This window comes from Peromyscus maniculatus, chromosome 6, assembly GCF_049852395.1.
Source record: "Peromyscus maniculatus bairdii isolate BWxNUB_F1_BW_parent chromosome 6, HU_Pman_BW_mat_3.1, whole genome shotgun sequence".
NCBI lineage: Eukaryota > Metazoa > Chordata > Mammalia > Rodentia > Cricetidae > Peromyscus > Peromyscus maniculatus.
Genome location: NC_134857.1, coordinates 71,409,324 through 71,426,846, shown reverse-complemented (window position 1 = coordinate 71,426,846; position 17,523 = coordinate 71,409,324). Strand labels below are relative to the sequence as shown.

Sequence of the window (17,523 nt, the reverse complement as noted above, 5' to 3'; positions counted from 1 at the left end):
ATCCATCCTGACTTTATTCTTTGAGTACTGCTTATTTGACAAAATTTACCAAGAAAAATAGAAAAATAACAATGGGGGTGTAGGTTCAATGGGGACACTGGAGGGAATGTGGATAGGGGTAACTAATACTAGCAATATTTGAACTATTCATTTGAAAACTTACTATTTTATAGGCTTCATGGATGGGTAGGTAGACAGACAGACAAATGAACAAACAAAAGTTTAAATGGAGTTGTTCTACACAGAGGTTAATTCTACTCCAAGAAGTCATCGATTAGCAAGCAAAAAGCCATGTATGGAATACCTCCTTTTTATTTGTTGATCAATGAGACCCCAGAGACCACCAAAAGCAACACAAGCTATTGTCATTGTTCCCAGTTGCCCACCAGAACTTGATTGTAAGACCCTATTACTAAAGACACCATACACTGGACACAAGACATAGAAAAATCAAACTGATACAGACCAGGAAGCTTCCTCCATGCTTGATAGCTTTCATAGTACCAGAAGGTGCCATGTAGGCCTCAATGAAGAAAAATCAAGATCTTGCCCAGCTGAGAACACTGTGAGCTATGATAATGATCCTTGAAAGATTTGTCCATGAGTACAATAGTGGTATGAATGCTGTGTGAGGAACCAACTGTTTTCTAGTTGGATTTAAGACCTCTCTCTACAGGAGTAAACTCAGGTCTGTTGCTATAAATCTGGCCAAGAATCCATGGCTGGGGAGCTCACATGACCTAGGGGAAAAACTATTACTATTATTTTACTAAGTTAACATAGTGCCAAATTACCTTCAAAATACTCTCTGCACTCACAGTGCAGTTCTCAATCCTCCTCAAAATGAGCATCTTTTTGCAGTGGACAATGGTTAATACAGATACTCACAACTTGTCAAAGTGCAGAGAATGAAATGTGTCTATAAAATGCTCTGCCCTAAAAGAGACCTCTGTATCACACTTCCTGTACACTTCCTGCTCAGGGAATGTCACAAAAGAGTGAGCAGAAAGAGTAGAAAAGACAGAGGTTAAGGAGGACCAGAGCAAAACAATGTCTTCTGGACCTGGCAGGGCTATTGCACTCATTTACTCAAGTAGCTATGGCTGTGTGCACAACACCTGGGCATGATCAAGTTCATCAATATCCCAGCAAAACGAGGGGAAAGCTCTTAAGCCCCACCCCTAAGAAGAGGAGCTTTGGGCAGCTGGGGTGAAGGACATGGAAGAAGGATCCAGGAGGACTTAGAAGGGAAGTCCCCAGGAGAAGATGATTAAAATATATTGTATACATGTTTGAAATTCTCAAAGAATAAATTAAAATGTGAAGAAAAAAGACTTTACCATAAAGCTATAGAAGGAAATTTAGCTAAAATTGCCAATTATTACAATTTCCCTGACCTTTTGGCACACACAGTGGGACCACAGAATTTCTGGTGTGTGTGTGTCTGTGTGTGTGTCCATCTCTCTGTCTGTGTGTGCGTGCGTGCGTGCATGTGTGTATGTGCATGTGTGTGCGTGCATGCGTGTGTGCATGTGTGCGTGTGTGCATGTATGTGCATGCGCACGTGTGTGTGTGTGTGTGTGTGTGTGTGTGTGTGTGTGTGTGTGCTATGTGCACACCCATGTCCATAAATTCAGAGGCCACAGCAGGATGTCAGGTTCCTCCCCATCCTTCTCAACCCTTTTGCCTGGAGGCATCGTCTCTCACTGAACCAGAAGCTTACCACTTTCACTGAGGGGCTAGTTAACAAAGTCTCAGGACCCACCCAACTCTGCCGCACCTTCAGGATTGTGGGAACAGCCTAGGGATTCAAACTCCTGTCTTCACACTTTGCAGAATAAGTACTCTTACTCACTGAGACATCTCTTCCAGCCATCTCTTGGCTTCGGTTGGCCTTCATGTCTAAATTACTATTGTTTATTAATGACATTTATATTAACTGTCCCTACTCAAAACAGAAATTATGTTTTAACATTAACATTGAAATACTTAATCTTGATGGGAACATCACCAGGATATGTAGCTGGAAGACAGAAAATGATAGTATGGAGAAAGGGTTAAAGAACAGTATAAGAACTGAAAAGGTGCGTGTCAGAGCCAAGATCAGAGATGAGAAGCAAGTAGAGATGGAGACACAGGACTGGGGAGACAGCTCAGCTGATGGAGTGTTTGCTTCTTCCAAGGACCTGAATTCAGTACCCAGAAACAATGTATTTTAAAAAGTGGGCATGGTAGGGAGGTGACACATGTTTGTAATGCCATTGTTGGGAAAAGTGAGACTGATGCGTCCTTAGGGTTTGTTAGCCAGTGAGACATCTTGAGGAGGGAAGGGGAGAGGGGAGTGAAGAGAAGAGGAGCAGAGGGGAGAGGGGAGGAGAGGAGAAATAGTGCCTAAGCCTGAGGAATAACACACAATACTTCTGGCATACACCCACATGAACATACACCACACACACACACACACACAAGAGCCTACCTGTGTACATGCACGAACATGACACACACATATAAAATATGGGGGGCGGAGAAAGAGACAAAGAGGGACACAGACACAGAAAGAGATCCGGAAAGCCAAGGGATGAAGAAGGCAGGCATCATGCTGGCAACAGATGCAATAAACACTGCCTGAGTGTCTCTCGATGTGTCTCTGATCTTCACAACCCTGAAAACAGTGAGGCTATGCAATGGTGAGAGCATAGGTTTTAAACTTGGTAATGAGTCTGACACTCAAGGCAAGTTACACGTTATCCTAAACGAGTGCTACTATCGTATCATTTTGTAGGTAACAGAATTGAGACGTAGACTGGATCAGTAAATTACTAGGGAAGTAAGGAATGAAAGCAGGACTTGAACCTAGGAATCTGACACCAAGGCCCTACCTAGCTCTTAGCTACCAATCTTGGCTAGACTGCAGCACTTACTCATCTCCTCTTGCAGCCTCTCTCCTGAGACCCAGTCACCTAAGAAGCACTTCATGTGTCATCTTATTAGTAACTGCCACCAGCCAGGTGCCCACAAAACTAAAGCCCAGTGTGAGGCTGGAAGCAGGGATACCAAATGCAACACCAATGGATACGCTGAGCTTTAGAAAAGGGCTTGAAAGGCTGAGAAGATGAGCAAATCACACTGCTTTCAGTTCACTACATAACATTCTTGAGTGATAATGAAAGGAGGAAAGGAAGGACAGTGGCTAGTAAAAACCACCACCGTTGGCACTGACTTTGGAAGGTGGCTGCCTTCTCCATATCCAGATTGGTAGCTGTGTCTAAAACTGGACAGCAGGTGGAGACTGGCTCCCAAACAGATGTGGGAACAGCTTCGAGGAACGAGAGTTCATGGGAAATTACACAGGAAGGAAAATGGGTGGTCTGCACCAAGGCTACGTCTCCAATACCAGTTATCCCAAGTGGTTAAACGCCCCATCTCCCTCTTGCATTAATTGTTTATGGCCTTATTCATTCTTTCGTTCTCTGTGAACTGATTCTCCTCCCCATCCCTTTTCTTTCCTCTCCCTCAGTCCTGTCTCTGGACCAACTCATGGTCATCCACTCAGTAAAGACTGTTGGATTAAAATAAATTCGAGGTAAGCTACCTGAGGGTCGGCCCAGTGGCACAAGCCAAAGCTAAGTTTCCAATGATCACTGAAGAGGTGGCCAGGTAACCACACTCAGCACTCCATGATCACTAGGAGGTACCTCTGTAACACACTCAGCATTCTCAGACTCAAACACCTATCCCTCTAGTGCAAGAAGATGCTTCTTCAGTTCCCACGAGTCATAGCACTCTCATCTTGAAACTGGGGTCATCTCCACTTCCCTCTTAACTTCCCCACAGAAACTGACCTCTGCGGTGCTGTTTCTGCCATCAGCACTCAGACTCTACCCTCACCACTGCCTTCCTTCAGACATGCACCTCTTTCTCTTTTTTCAACCAGTCTGTCCCACTTTCCACTTTCATTCCGCCACTCCACTAATTCATCCCACCCTCTGTTGTCACCATGTAGACACCTTAGATATGGTCATACCAAATTTGTAATGGTCACTTGCGGGCCTGGAGGGAAGGTTCGGTGGTTAAAAGCACTGGTTGCTCTTGCAATAAACCGGGGTTCAGCTCCCAGCACTCATGTGGAATACGTGAGCTCACTCAGCGGCTCACAACTTCTGTGCCTCCACTCTCGGGGATTCTGAGCCCTCTTCTGGCCTCTGTGGACACTAGCTAGACATGCTGGGCACACAGATTCCTGCAGGCAAAACTCTCAGACATATTAAAAAAGATGAAAAATAAAAATGTTTTAAAAACAACCACTTGTGATACCCCAGTGACTGGCTATCAAGATGAATTTCCTGGGCCTGAGTTCAAGTCCTGTATCTGGGTAGCTCCTTTTACTACTTTATTTTTTTTTTGCCAGTCTCCCATTGCTACAGTTGTAGCCCAGTTCCAACTGTAAACCTCCCTGGCCTGGCCTTTGACAGGGCCAGAAAGAACCTCTGAAAGGCCTTTCCGTACAGCAGGATCTGGGGTTAACAAGACTGGTCAAAAGTGGTCTGGAATGTTACACTCACTACTTAAATGAAGAATATTAACCTTGGATACCAAGAGGTGACTACTCCCTGAGTGAGGGAAAAAAAATCATTAACTTCCCACCAGTAGCACATAGAGATGGAGGGGAGGGAGACAGGGGAGGGGAGGGAGAATTTATGCAGAGACACTGGTAAAATCATCTTTGGACTTTGGCTGGCAAGTATGAGAAGATAAAAGATACTTCAGAGTCTCATATGACTAAAATCTGGAAAAGAGAGTAGAAGTGATTGACCCCACAAACTTTCCAGAAAGGTGAAGGGGAAACAGTTGGGAGAGTCTAGGGAAGCAACAGACCACAGGTTTACCGGTGGCCAGCTTTTCCGTTCCTAGCAGTCACGAGCCTTCTGCCCTCTGAGCCTCGACCGTAGCCAGGTTCTCCCAGCATCGATTCTGAGGGACCAGAAGCGAGAAGGCTAGGCTGAGAGTTGAGTAACCATAGCTAGATTCTCGTGTCCAGGACTTGAGTTGGGAGTCCTGGAGTCACCCAACATTCACTACTCATGATGCTGTAGTGATGTCATAAATGGAGCTGGCCCCCAGCCCACCCCTGGCTTCCTCAGAGTGCAGCAGAGGAACCAGGGGGAAAGTCTACCTCCCCAAGCACAGCCCTATCATCCACCTCACTCGACTGCTTGTCAATCTCACTACCAACAGGAAGGGGTGAGTGGCATCTGAACAGCAATGATTGTTCTTGTGCATCCTGTGTCCTAAGAACAATCTGCATCAACCCCAGTACCGAGGAAGGCTGGGAGGGTTTTGTTTTGTAAAAGTTTCTTGTTATTTTCAGTATCGAGGACTAGAGTGAATATTACCCATTTTGGAGCTCCATTTAAAGATCTGCCTCCCGAGAGAGTCATACTGACTTTTAAACTGCATTTCATGGAATTTTACTTTTTATTATTAAATAAAAATCGAAGGCATACCAACTAAAGCCAACTTCTAAAGTATTGTTAGAAACTAAAAACCCTGTCCAAATCCAGGAGTCAAACTATCCATAGAGAAAGACCTATGGAAAGCCTAGGGCAAAACTCAACAGAAAAGGAATTCCCTTCTGGAAATCATATGTCTTGCTTCTAACATTCATAAATTCACAAAATTAGATGCCCCACTTAATCTCTTCTCTCCTGACTTCTTCCTTTTCCTGACTAGTTGGCAGAGCCTGACAATCCCCTGAGGGGAAGGGAGGGATGGTTCTAGAATGGTTCATGGGACTAAGAATGGTCTCAGTTGTCTTCCCTGCCTCAGTCTACCAGAGAAGAAAGCAGTTTTCAAGACTGCATGGCTTAGGAAAGAACTCCCAAGTGTGCCTGCAGTTCCAAGCCTGTTCACTAACACACCTCCAGAAGGTAGAGAAGCAGCCTGCTGGGGGGTTTGCTGAGCCAGCGATGCGTTCATCAATGCAATCAAAGAAAAGTTATGGACCCCTTGAAATAATGACTTGCATGAATTACACTAAACCCACGAGTTTACAAAAAATACCAACAACACTGAAATTACTGGTCTTATGGTTGTTGGGACATCCCAGGACCCTAAGAATACCTGCTTAGAGTCTAGAACAGAAACAGGATGAAAGAAAATCAAAGTGAGTGCAGACACCCAGACATACCCCAAGTCCACAGGCAAGGACAGCTTGCTTAGATGTTCTAGAGCTTAAACACATGAGAACAGCATGGTCCAGCAGGAAGAAGTCCATGAATTGTCCCTCACTGACACTCTGTCTCTCATTTCTTCTCAGGCCTCCATATCCAAGAAAAAATGTCGAGTGATGATAAAAATAAGCCCCTTGATCCCAAGAACTGTGATCCCAGATGTGAACAAAAGTGTGAGGCCAAATGCCAGCCCAGTTGTCTAAGGAAGCTGCTGCAGCGCTGCTCTGACAAGTGTACCCGGGAAAAGTGCCCACCACCACCCAAGTGTCCTCCATGTCCCCCATGTCCCCCGCCATGCCCCCCACCGTGTTCCCCACCAACTGCCCCGCTGTGCCCCCCACTGTGCTCCCCATCATGTCCACCACCGTGCCCACCAACATGCCCCCCTGTGGTATGTGTTAAGACTTGCCCTCCCAAGTGCCCCTTCTCATGCCCACCCCCAGACTGAGGCACCATGGGCAACACCAACCCCACCACCATTGGCCTCCATTACCACCTACAACCTTGTGGGGCTAGAAGCAAAACCATGAACTGACAAGTAAACCTGTTCCTCTGCTGTGCAAGACTTCTGCCGTCTTAGAGGATTTGCTTTGTCTTGCGGTGGTTGTTACACAGCGCTATGCCAAGAAGCAATCCTTGGCAGTGAGATCTCCGAGAACTCCACAGCCTCTGCCTGTCACTTAGAGGAAGGTGCCTTTCCAGAGAACGCCAAGCCCTGCTAGAGCAAAGTCTGAATGGTTTCTTAAATGTGATTGTGTCTGGGAAAGTATGTAACTCCAGAAAACAAGACATGGGGAGTGTGTGTGTGTGTGTGTGAGAGAGAGAGAGAGAGAGAGAGAGAGAGAGAGAGAGAGAGAGAGAGAGAGAGAGAGAGAGAGAGAGAGAGAGAGAGAGAGAGAGAGAAAGAGACAGAGAGAGAGAGAGAGAGAAGGGGGGAGGGACAGAGACAGAGACAGAGAAAGAGAGAGGAGATTGGTCAAAGATGTAGAAAAGTTTGAGTCAACATTCCACGGATCTGCCATTAGTCCTGCCACATAGCAGAGGGGCTCTGACAGACTGCCTGTGTTTAAACTCCAGCTCCACCTCCTAATGACACTGTGACTTTACATCAGTTGCTTTACTTACTCATGGCTCAGTTTCCTTCACTGTGCCACGGGGAAGATGGCACAAACAGTGCTGCTGTTACAGTGCTATTTCAAGACTTCGGGTGCGAAGAGACAAAGGTCAGGTGTTTAGTGGACTGGAGCGCAGTGGACAGTGGGTGAAGCGGCAGTCCGTTGTTCACCTGAGCGTCATTACTCCATACTTCTGCTCTAAGTAGACTCTAACTCTTCTGAGCATAGCGCTCAGGTTCTCAGGGGCCCCTGCAGACATAGAAGCCGACACGACTAAAACAAGGGTGTGTATGCTGTATCATCTACCTCACTTTGATATGAAAATTCAATAATATGACACTACTTAAGGAACCCCCAATGAAGAGTATGTGGGACCTTTGTTTTTGCAATATGTAAATCTATATGATTTCAAAATTAAAACTTAGGTTCAAAAATTAGATATGAGTGTGGGAGGGCACCAGTTAGGAAAAGCATTCACAGCTGATATTTAGTGAAGATTTTACAAGGGTTTAGAGAGTCCAGACAAACTAAACAAACTCACAAGAAGGAATGGATTGGATTGTATTCCTGGGATAGGTACTGCAGTGGGATACAGAACTAAAGAGAACTATAGCAACCAAGAACCTCAGAGCCCGTGTGCATGGACTCACCCGCAGTTTTCCATCTCCCTCCCTCCCTCCCTCCAGGTGTGTGTCCCACTCTCTCGTGCATTCCAGGTGCACAGGTCTAGTTGGTGAATGGTCAGGAGGGTGCTCCTCTTAGCTCCAGGCAAGCACCTGTTTTCCTAGAAGGTCATGAGCTTACTCCTGCAGCCAGGCAGCTGACAGCTTTGTCACACGGGTCAAACCACCTGTGCGTTGTAAGAGCCCACAACATTTACATGGAGATATGTTGGGGATTCTCTGTAGTAGGAGTAAGAGATCATGAAAGAAGTTGACCCAAGAATGGCTCACCATGTCAATACCTCCACATCCTCCTAAGGGTGTTGAGAAAATGGTTCAGAACAGTCAAAGACAAATACAGATGCTCCAAAAAAAATGCCTGAAAAAAGACATCAGGAACAACTTCTGATTGAACCCCTATACTCATTATAGATACACTCCTAGGAGTCAAAGCTAGACAAGGGCTTCATGGCGCTATTTTCTCAGTTTCCACATGTGAAAACTAATAGTTACTTTCTCTGACATGAAGAAGGCCTGAGTCTCAGAGTCTCCTGGCAGGATCTTGTCCCAAAATTCATACGTTCTTATACCTCTACTGGACATCAGAAACTTCTGGAAACCCTTGTGAGGTTACAAGGAGGACTGTGATCAACTGTTTATAGCAAGAGGAAAAGCACCTCACCTCAGAAGCAATCAAAGCGAAAGGGGGAGGCTGAAAATAGAATGAGATGACCTTCTGCATCTAAATTTTGACTAAAATAATAAATCCCTGGAACTTAGTCTTAATGTGTCATTATTGGTCACCCTTTTAGAAAATAAATTTGCAAACATGGTAATAGATGTCAAAAGCATGAAATGCCTCAACAGTTTGCCCTTGTGCATTCATTTCAGATAAATTAGACAAAAATAACTGTGAAGGTAGGAGTAGAAGCTAGGTAAATAAAAGCAATTATCACAGTGTAACTCAGAAAAAAGATGTAAATATCTAACGAGATTCGATTACATTTGATTTAGACTTGTTACTTGATGGTGCACTGCTCAGCCACTGAACCTATACTGAAGAAGGGCAGGAGCTATTATAGATCAGTGGTAGAATACTTCAGCATATTCAAAACCTTGTGTCTGCTGACCAACGTGAAAATAATTAAGAGGAAACAGTAAGACATCAGCTTGCATGAAGCAAGTATTTTCGACACAAAACCACTATGAATAATAATAGAAGAAAATGTGTTCCTGTCCTCACTGTTCTAGTATAATGGGGATATAAATAACTCTATCTTGCTTTCTGAATTTTCATTAACCTTCACTTATTTGTTGTATAATAGAATAAAAATAAATAATCATAAAATAATAATCAGTACTTCAAGGACTGCCAGAGTCTCTGATAGACCTTGGAAGGGCACATGTACATTGCAGAGCCAAGTTCACCTTCAGCACATGGCCTTCCAAGTGGCACCATTGGAAAATAGGCCAGGAGTTGAAGCCTCAGTTTCTAGAAGCCCATGTGCCATCTAGGAGGAAGCCAGGTCTGAGAACAAGAAAATGTCTATTGCCAGCTTAGTACTTGTATCTTCCATGTAAATGAAACTGAAGATAGACATCTTAATGGTTACCTTTCCAACAAAGAGTTAGATCAAAGGCAGTTCTGTGGAAGAAGACCAGAATGTGATGAGGGTGCCAGAGCTCCACAGAATGCTGTAATTACTCCCAGCTCCCATGGCAGCCACCAAGGCTCTGCCTTAAATGGTAGAGAGCTATACAAATATAAGCAACATCCCAAGAGTGAGATCATCAATCTGTACAGGGCCAGATAGAGGGCTTACATAAAATGAGGTGGGCAAGGCCAAGCAATCTTTCTTCCTGGCAAAGCAGTTCTAAGGGTCTGTTCAGAGAGTGTCAAAGCAGATGCCACCACAGATCCCTAGCACTGGCACGCTTTGAAAATCCAGGCTAGCTAGGATGCCCTTGGGCTGGAGGAAAGGCTGCAGGCTACCTGCCATCTGCTATATGAACTAGTGCAATGGAGGGAGGCAGAGAGAAGGAAAGGATGAAAAATACCTATTAAGACAACGCAATTGGGGGTCTTTCCCTCTGCTCCATTTGCCAGCTGGGCTCATGGAGGAACCAAAGGAGACTTTCACATCACTATCTGAGCTGGAAATGGCATTCCCAGGTGAGGAACCACTGAACCAAAACTACTCTGAGTTAGCTGGGTTGTCAGAAGATTTCTAACCCCGATGTAGGGCCCCATGAGGCAGACCCCGACTCAAGTGGGGAAAAAAAAGGAAGACAAACAGCAAATCTAAGCAGTTTGAGGACCATGATTTCTCCCCATGTCTGTCAGTGGCTCTTTCCCTGGGGCTCCTGCCCCCTTGAAGGTGAAGGCATGCACATTTGAACATTTTCTCACGTCTGTAAGAACCACAGGCTGGTATGCACACTTGCTGTCTTCTTGGAGCTCATGAAGTCTCCTCCGGTAAAACAGTCTGCTTTTTCATGTCCATTGCCCAAGACATGAGCTTACCATATGACCTGGAACAAGGCCCAAACGATTTTACACCTCACTTTCATCATCTAAAAATCACAGTTGATAGGTAGGTCTGTGTTGCCTGTTAAAATCACGTGCTGGAGCTAAAACAAGGAAGTGGAGTCAGGTGTTCTTGTATGGCCCTCTGGCCCAAAGGGCCTGTGATTTACAGCTTCTGCCTGTCTGATTCAGACTCCCTGTGTGGGTGACATGAAGAGAAGGGAAGAGAAGTACAGTGCTCTCTCCACACGGGATTCATAAGCTCAGTAAACTCCAGAGGCACCTACGAGCCAGCAAACAGGATGAGCCACATTCTATACTTTTCAGCGTTATCAGACCCATTGCCCTATAATATACAGGTGAATGAATCAAAGGAGTCTGGGAACTTTTATGATCTACACAAAGGAGATTGTTATTTGATGGGAATGGAGGAAAAACAATGATCTGCATTACCTGAGTCTCTCTGTCTAATTACATCCCAGCTCCCAATAATAACAGGTCCAGAAGTCGAGATTCTCAGATACCCTTCAAATCAGATCAGCACTAGTCTTACTAGAGGACTGAACATAGTCAGGGAAATTAGTCATCCTATGATTTGGGGTGGGACAATCTCCCCAAAGATATCCAAGCCTCATTACTAACTAACTGGGCCACTGAGGTTGGTTTTTGAGAGACTCAGATGCCCGAAATCTCCTACTTTTCACCAAGGAGATGATAGATCATCTAAGGTCACTCAGCCATCTTTCTCAGACCCTGCTACATGCAGAGAACAGAAGACTCAGTCTTCTAAACAAGGAGAAGGGAACCATATACATGTGACCAAACACTTAGAAAGACACAGAAGCACTGAGCTTTACATTTATAGTATCATTTATAGCATCACAGAATGTGAAGGTTGGAATGAACCCTACTAAGAGTCTGCTTTCCTAATGATGGCTGGAGGCCAGAGAGGGTCAAGTGACTGGTCAGACTCTGTTAAGGACAGAGACAGTACTAAATTGTCTACATATCACAGTGAATAGAAAAGTAAAGTCAAAGGTTAGGGAGTCAGAGTAAAGGATAGAATGGAGAGCTGGAAAATCAAGGAAGAATCCATGGAAAAAGTAAGTCCTGAGCCGATAATCAATACAGGACTTTATAGGTAGTATGAGGGTACCAATTGTTACTATATACTCTGAATTATTCTCAAAAGGAATTTGTGAATATGATTTTTGGTTTCTCACAAAAAGGGAAAATAAGTCTCTAAGGGATTGCCATTAATCCAATACTGCACATGTTCTATGTGGTAGAGTCACTCCTGAACCCTGAGCATAGTTGTTCCATGGATCTTTAAGCCTCCTTTACCAAAAGAAGGTCTTGATCGAGTGTGTTGATAGGACAAATGACGGGATCTTCCTAAACAAAGGAACTAGAAGGAGTTGCCACTACTTCATCTGAGCCCTCACTCCTTCCAAGTTCCCAAGAGCTTCCAGATAGTGAGAAGTATTAGTTTCTTAGCATTTCCGTCACACATTACAGTTAATTTAGTAGAACAAAACATCAAAAATGCATTGCAGCTCTCAAAGTTAGAAGTCTATGGGCTGTCTTAGCTACTTTCCTCCTGATGTGATAAAACACCATGACCAAAAGCAACTTGGAAAGAGATTATTTCAGCTCACACTCCCACTGCAGGAGAATGGGGCAGCAGCTCAAGTCAGGGCACTGGAGGCAGGAACGATGCAGAGACCATGGAGAAACCACCGCTTACTGACTGTCTCCTCATGGCTTGTTCAGTTTGCTTTCTTATACAACTTAGGACCCTTTGCCCAGGGATGACACTGTCCCTCCATACAGGTGGGCCCATCCACATCGGTCAATAATCAAGAAAATACCTGATAGGCCAACACCTATAGGCCAATCTTATGGGGGAATTTTCTCAACTGATAGTCCTCTTCCCAGATAGCTCAAGTTTGTGTCTAGTTGACAAAGAAAAAGAAAAAGACAGGTGGTCTCAGTGGACTAAACTCAGAGTGGCCAGCCAGGCTACATTGCTATAGGGAGCCTCCTTGAGAGCATTTCTTTGGCTTTTCCAGCTTCCACAGCTGCCCTCTTCTTTTCATGTTCTTCCTTCTTCTTTGCCGACAACAGCCAGTGTGGTCTTTCACATTAGATATTAATGTTTCTTCCCCCTCTGCTCTTTCAAGGATCCTTGTTGTTTATATTACACCCTTCCTTTGGATAACCCAAGATAATCTCTCTGTTTTAAAGTAGACTGATCAGCAACTGAGTTTCCATCTCCTATCTAATTCTCTTTTGCCACACAACCAAACAGTCTGCTGATTAAATAGAATGTCTTTGGCAAGTCATTATCCATCCTCCTCAGGAGGACTTTGCTATCAGTTTTAAGAATGGTCACAAATTAATTTAATGGCAGACGGGAAGGCCTTTTGGAGAAGCTGAACCCAGGGATCTATCCAAATGGGCTATCCACCACCATAAGAATATGATCTTGTCTCTGCATTTTTTCTTCACATTGCTGTTTAGTTTCCTGGAGCTTATCCAAAAATCACAGAAATGCACGTGGCATGAACAAAGTCATCTCATGAATCATGTTTAGAAACTTCCAGAAATCTTCAGCATATTCTCTCCCCTAATCTCTCATTCATGCCTAGCCTAAGATGGATTTGGATTCTCCTTTAATCCCACTAGATCTCAGTGCTTCAAAAACCTTCTAACTAAGACTCTGCTTTCAAACCTACCTGAAAATGCCCCTTCTCTAGCCTCTGCCTCCCAAGATCAACAAAGGGGACTTTTTCTGGCACATAACTGCTGACCTCTGTCCATCTCCATCAGTGTGAGTCCCTAAAAGAGCAAGGTTGTGCCTAGCAGAAAGAATAAATTAATAAACTCAGTAGTTGCTAGTTCCTTGCTTCCTACAACACAATAGAGTAGTGGTTCTCAACTACTCATAACTCTTTGGGGGTCTAATAACCCTTTCATAGGGATCCCCTAAGACCATTAGAAAACACAGATATTTACATTACAATTCATAACTGTATTTAAATCACAGTTATGAAGTAGAATTGAAAATAATTTTATGGTTGGGGGTCACCAAAATATGAGGAACTGTATTAGAGGGTCGCAGAAATAGCAAGATTTAAAACCCCTGCTCTAGACTCCTGTCATGAATATTATTTCCCCTAAATATAATATTTAATTGAATAAATGACTGTCTTTCATTTTCTATTTAAAGTCATCACCTTACTGGGCTCCACACTTCACATTCTTCATTGAGTCTTGTTGAAGTTCGGTTAATCCTGCTCGTTCTCACTCTCTGTCTCTGTCTCACTCTGTCTCTCTGTCTGTCTATCTCTGTCTCTGTGTTTCTCTGTGTCTCTTTCTGTCGCTTTCTCTCTCTGCTGCTGCTGCTGCTCCATCTTCAGGAGGCCTGTTCTGCTTCTACGTGGGATTGTACATTCTTTGCTATTTCTTGTGCCATTTCTTTACATCTTTAAGGATCCTATGCACTCTGTTTTGTGTATTGTATCCAAATTTTCAAAAGAATTATTTAAGCAGAAGAGAAAGAAAAAATTAGATGGTGGGACCGAGGCTTGTAAGTAGATCTTCCTCTGCCTCACAGCTGTCTGCCTTGTATACCTGCCCTTTCATTCCTTCACTGATGCCTGTCAATAATCATTTACCTTCTCTGGTCTTCCAGTTATCACATATGTGATTTTTGTCACAGGTTGGAACTTCAAATCCAGAATAATATAACAGCAACACTAAATGTCTATTTATAGATATATATAATATCATATATATTTATATATGCTATATAAATTTATATATGTGTGATATATAAATATCATATATATATGTATATATATATATATATATCACGAACATAAATATTATGGGAATTCATAAGGAAGTGAATTCCTGCCCGGTGGTGGTGGTGCATGCCTTTAAGCACTTGGGAAACAGAGATAGGCAGATCTCTGAGAGTTCAAGGACAGGCTCCAAAGCTACACAGAGAAACCCTGTCTTGAAAAACTAAAAAAAGAAAAGAAAAACAAGAAATAAATTCCTTTCTAGTTTACAGTGGCCAGGGAAGACTCTTGAAAGCTGATAGACTTGAGTGGAGCTTGAAGACTGCTGGATTTCAACAGGTCCAGAGAAGGACTCATCAGATAAGAGGGGCAAGACACAGAGGAGATGGTGTATTGCTTCGAAACTTTTCCTTCCACCCCAATCCCAGCCCACCCCCAATTTCCATTAACCTAAATCTGACAAGTTTTTTAGGAGGCAAGTAGACAGGTACTGTATTCCAACTTGTTTCCTTGGCTGTTCAGAAAAGCTTTACTTTTCAAAAGGCACCAGAACTCAAAGTTGAGAAAATGAGGCTGGCATCTTCTCTTTTCCCATTCACCATATTACCTGACTCAAGAGCAAGAAATTACTCCAATTTTCTTCAGGACTTTATACAGGAAAAAAATTCATGTCTGCCTAGGACACTGTGGGGCCTCAACTTAGAACCCTAAGCTAAGGAAAGCCATTTTCCTTGGGTCTGACTTCCATGCCTATTTCCAAGCCAAGACCAGTGTCTGCCTCACCGTGTAGAGCCAAGCCTTGAGCTAGTCTAGACAAAATAAATTTAGGGGTTTTCTTCTTCGTGCAGGAACATCCAGTGGAAATGTTTAAAATATACCATACAAGTCCTCAACTCAGGCAGACCCCAGGCCTTGGGCGTAGATTCTTCCTACTAGCAAAGATGAGATGAGCAAGGTTGATTCTATCTCTCACCACATCCTGAACTGGTTTGAGTAGACAAGGGACCTCAGCCCTGGTTGAACAGACAGATAACATTTTATGAACATTCTTTTCCTGTTGCCTCTAATGAAAGAGTTCTGAGTGGAGCCCCTCCCTGCTGAGGTCTGGTGAGAACCCAGAGGCCAAAATGAAGGCTGATTAACAGGCATCACAGCAGTGACTCAAACGGTTCATGATTTCAGATGAAGCTTGTTATGGTGACTCCACAATTAGGACTTTAGCCCACGTGGCCCACCAGTCCTTCAGGAGGCCATACCAAGCACTATATAAAAGTCCCCACCTTCCTAGACTTCACAATTCACATCCTTCGTTGAATCTTGTTGAAGATCAGGTAAGCATTCTCTCTGTCTCTTTCTCTCTCTCTGTCTGCCTCTCTGCCTCTCTCTCTCCTTCTCTCCCTCCCTCCTTCCCTCCCTGATGTTCCATCTCTTTGAGGCCACTCTTCTGTTCCTATCTTAGACTATACTTTCTACTATTTTTTCTAGACAGCTTGCCATTCTGGGACCACTTTAACTATCTCATGCATTCTGTTTAATATATTATAGCTGTTTTTTTTTTAATTATTAGTTAAATTGTGTGGTAAGACTGGGGTTTTCAGCTTGTGCCTATCCAGACAAAAGTCAGGAGAACATTTTCATCTTGGAAACAAGTGTCAGAGGGAGCTGAGCTAGAAATATAAAAGAAAGAGATAAAAATCAATCTTAGAGTTAATTATGTTTTCCCCCATCCCCCTCTCAATCAACCCTCCACCCATATCTTTCCGACTTCCAGTCTGGTGCCTTGAGTGCAAAACATCTCAAATCTTCTGTTTATTTTCAGGCTCTTCAAATCACCCAAGATGTCTTTCAGTGATCAACAGTGCAAGCAACCATGTGTGCCACCTCCATGTCTTCAAAAGACCCAAGAAAAGTGCCAGGCACAAGCTGAGGAAGGGTGTGTTCCCTCGTGTCAGGACCCCTGCCAAGACAAATGTCCACTCCAAGCTCAGGAGGCATGTGATCCTCAGTGCCAGGAGATAAGCCAAGGAAACTGCCCTCAGCAAGGCCAAGATCCATGCCTACCTCCAAGCCAAGACCAGTGCCTGCCTCAGTGTGTGGAGTCATGTCAGGAGCTAGCCCAAACAAAATGTGTGGAGGAGTTCCCACAGAAGCTCCAGGAGAAGTGCTCATCCCAGGGCAAGGGAAAGTAGCTGCTCATATGCCATCTGGAGTCAAGAAGATGGCCAACAGAAGAAAATCTAATCCCAGTCCCCACTCCGGTGACCTTCTCCTGTGGGTATCTCTGTACGATACACCTTCTTGTCTCCTGACTTCCCCAGGATTTCAGGACTTGGTCTGTGCCTCTGAAGATAGTTCTCTGTATCTCCCCAACCTCTGTGAATGAGTACTCTTCTCTGCAGTTGGTGGACAGTCTCTAGCACAGGAGTGGTGTGGTTATCCAGGGAGACCACCAAAGCCTAACACAGCTGTCCTGCGGCAAAAGCTCAACTATCCCTTGGTACATATTGACCAAGGATGCCTCTGTTCACCTTTCAGAGTGCAAGGCTCTCTTTCAAGCCTCAACACAACCTGAATTTAATGGCTTTATTCTAGGTATCGCCACTACAGCAGGTGTTAGGAAGAGGTCGGTGGTGCTACCAAATCAAAAATGGTGTAGCTTTGTTTCTGCATCCTTACAAAATATGGTCGGACATTGTAATGTGCCCTGTGCTTTGTAAAACTGTTTTAAAAGATTGAATTCAAACAGGCAGTAAGGAAACACAAGTTGGGATCTTGGGATCTCTGTCAGTCTTTGTGCTTCATGGAAGGTCTGCTTTGAACCATGTGGTTTGAGGGGGCTTTGGATGCCGTGTATGGTCTTTAGTTTGTGTCTCTGTGACAGGAGCTGGTTTGTCCCCAGCTCCCTTGCCTTTCTCTCCTTGGTGAAAGTAAAATATATAATAAAGCTGTTCCTAAGCTGATCCCTGAAGTGATGTGTGTGTGCCCCTTCCTTATCTCTGCTGTCTCTGTGGCAATGATAGCCTCCGTTGGGAAGGGAATCTGGGAAAAGAATGAAAACACATCTCACAGATGCACAAGACAGAGGCAGAGAGATTTCCTTTGGATCACATAGACCAGCCTGCTCACAGCCTCTCCAGGCTCATCTACACACACGCTTCACATATGAGACAACACAGTAAA

At 44.1% G+C, this 17,523-nt stretch overlaps 2 protein-coding genes and 2 long non-coding RNA genes across 5 annotated transcripts in view; 3 read left to right on the top strand and 1 right to left on the bottom strand.

Annotated features, from left to right (window-relative positions):
- LOC121830220 (uncharacterized) overlaps nucleotides 1–5,082 on the bottom strand; it is a 46,955-nt gene extending 41,873 nt beyond the window's left edge. For both annotated transcript variants that reach the window (XR_013052182.1, XR_013052181.1), the window contains exon 1: nucleotides 4,887–5,082. This is a non-coding gene — a long non-coding RNA (uncharacterized LOC121830220). The remainder of the gene's footprint in view (nucleotides 1–4,886) is intronic.
- Nucleotides 5,083–5,089: 7 nt separating this feature from the next.
- Nucleotides 5,090–6,795, top strand: Lelp1 (late cornified envelope like proline rich 1). Its single transcript, XM_006976457.3, has 2 exons — nucleotides 5,090–5,241; nucleotides 6,317–6,795. Exon 2 carries the CDS (start codon nucleotides 6,337–6,339, stop codon nucleotides 6,676–6,678), a length of 342 nt encoding a protein of 113 aa, XP_006976519.1. The 5' UTR covers nucleotides 5,090–5,241; nucleotides 6,317–6,336; the 3' UTR covers nucleotides 6,679–6,795.
- A 380-nt stretch (nucleotides 6,796–7,175) lies between these two features.
- Nucleotides 7,176–8,786, top strand: LOC143273898 (uncharacterized). The gene is made up of 2 exons (XR_013052183.1): nucleotides 7,176–7,629; nucleotides 8,494–8,786. It is a non-coding gene; the product is annotated as an uncharacterized LOC143273898 (long non-coding RNA).
- A 7,319-nt stretch (nucleotides 8,787–16,105) lies between these two features.
- Prr9 (proline rich 9) lies at nucleotides 16,106–17,304 on the top strand. Its single transcript, XM_006976221.2, has one exon. It carries the CDS (start codon nucleotides 16,182–16,184, stop codon nucleotides 16,530–16,532), a length of 351 nt encoding a protein of 116 aa, XP_006976283.1. The 5' UTR covers nucleotides 16,106–16,181; the 3' UTR covers nucleotides 16,533–17,304.
- The last annotated feature ends 219 nt before the right edge of the window (nucleotides 17,305–17,523 follow it).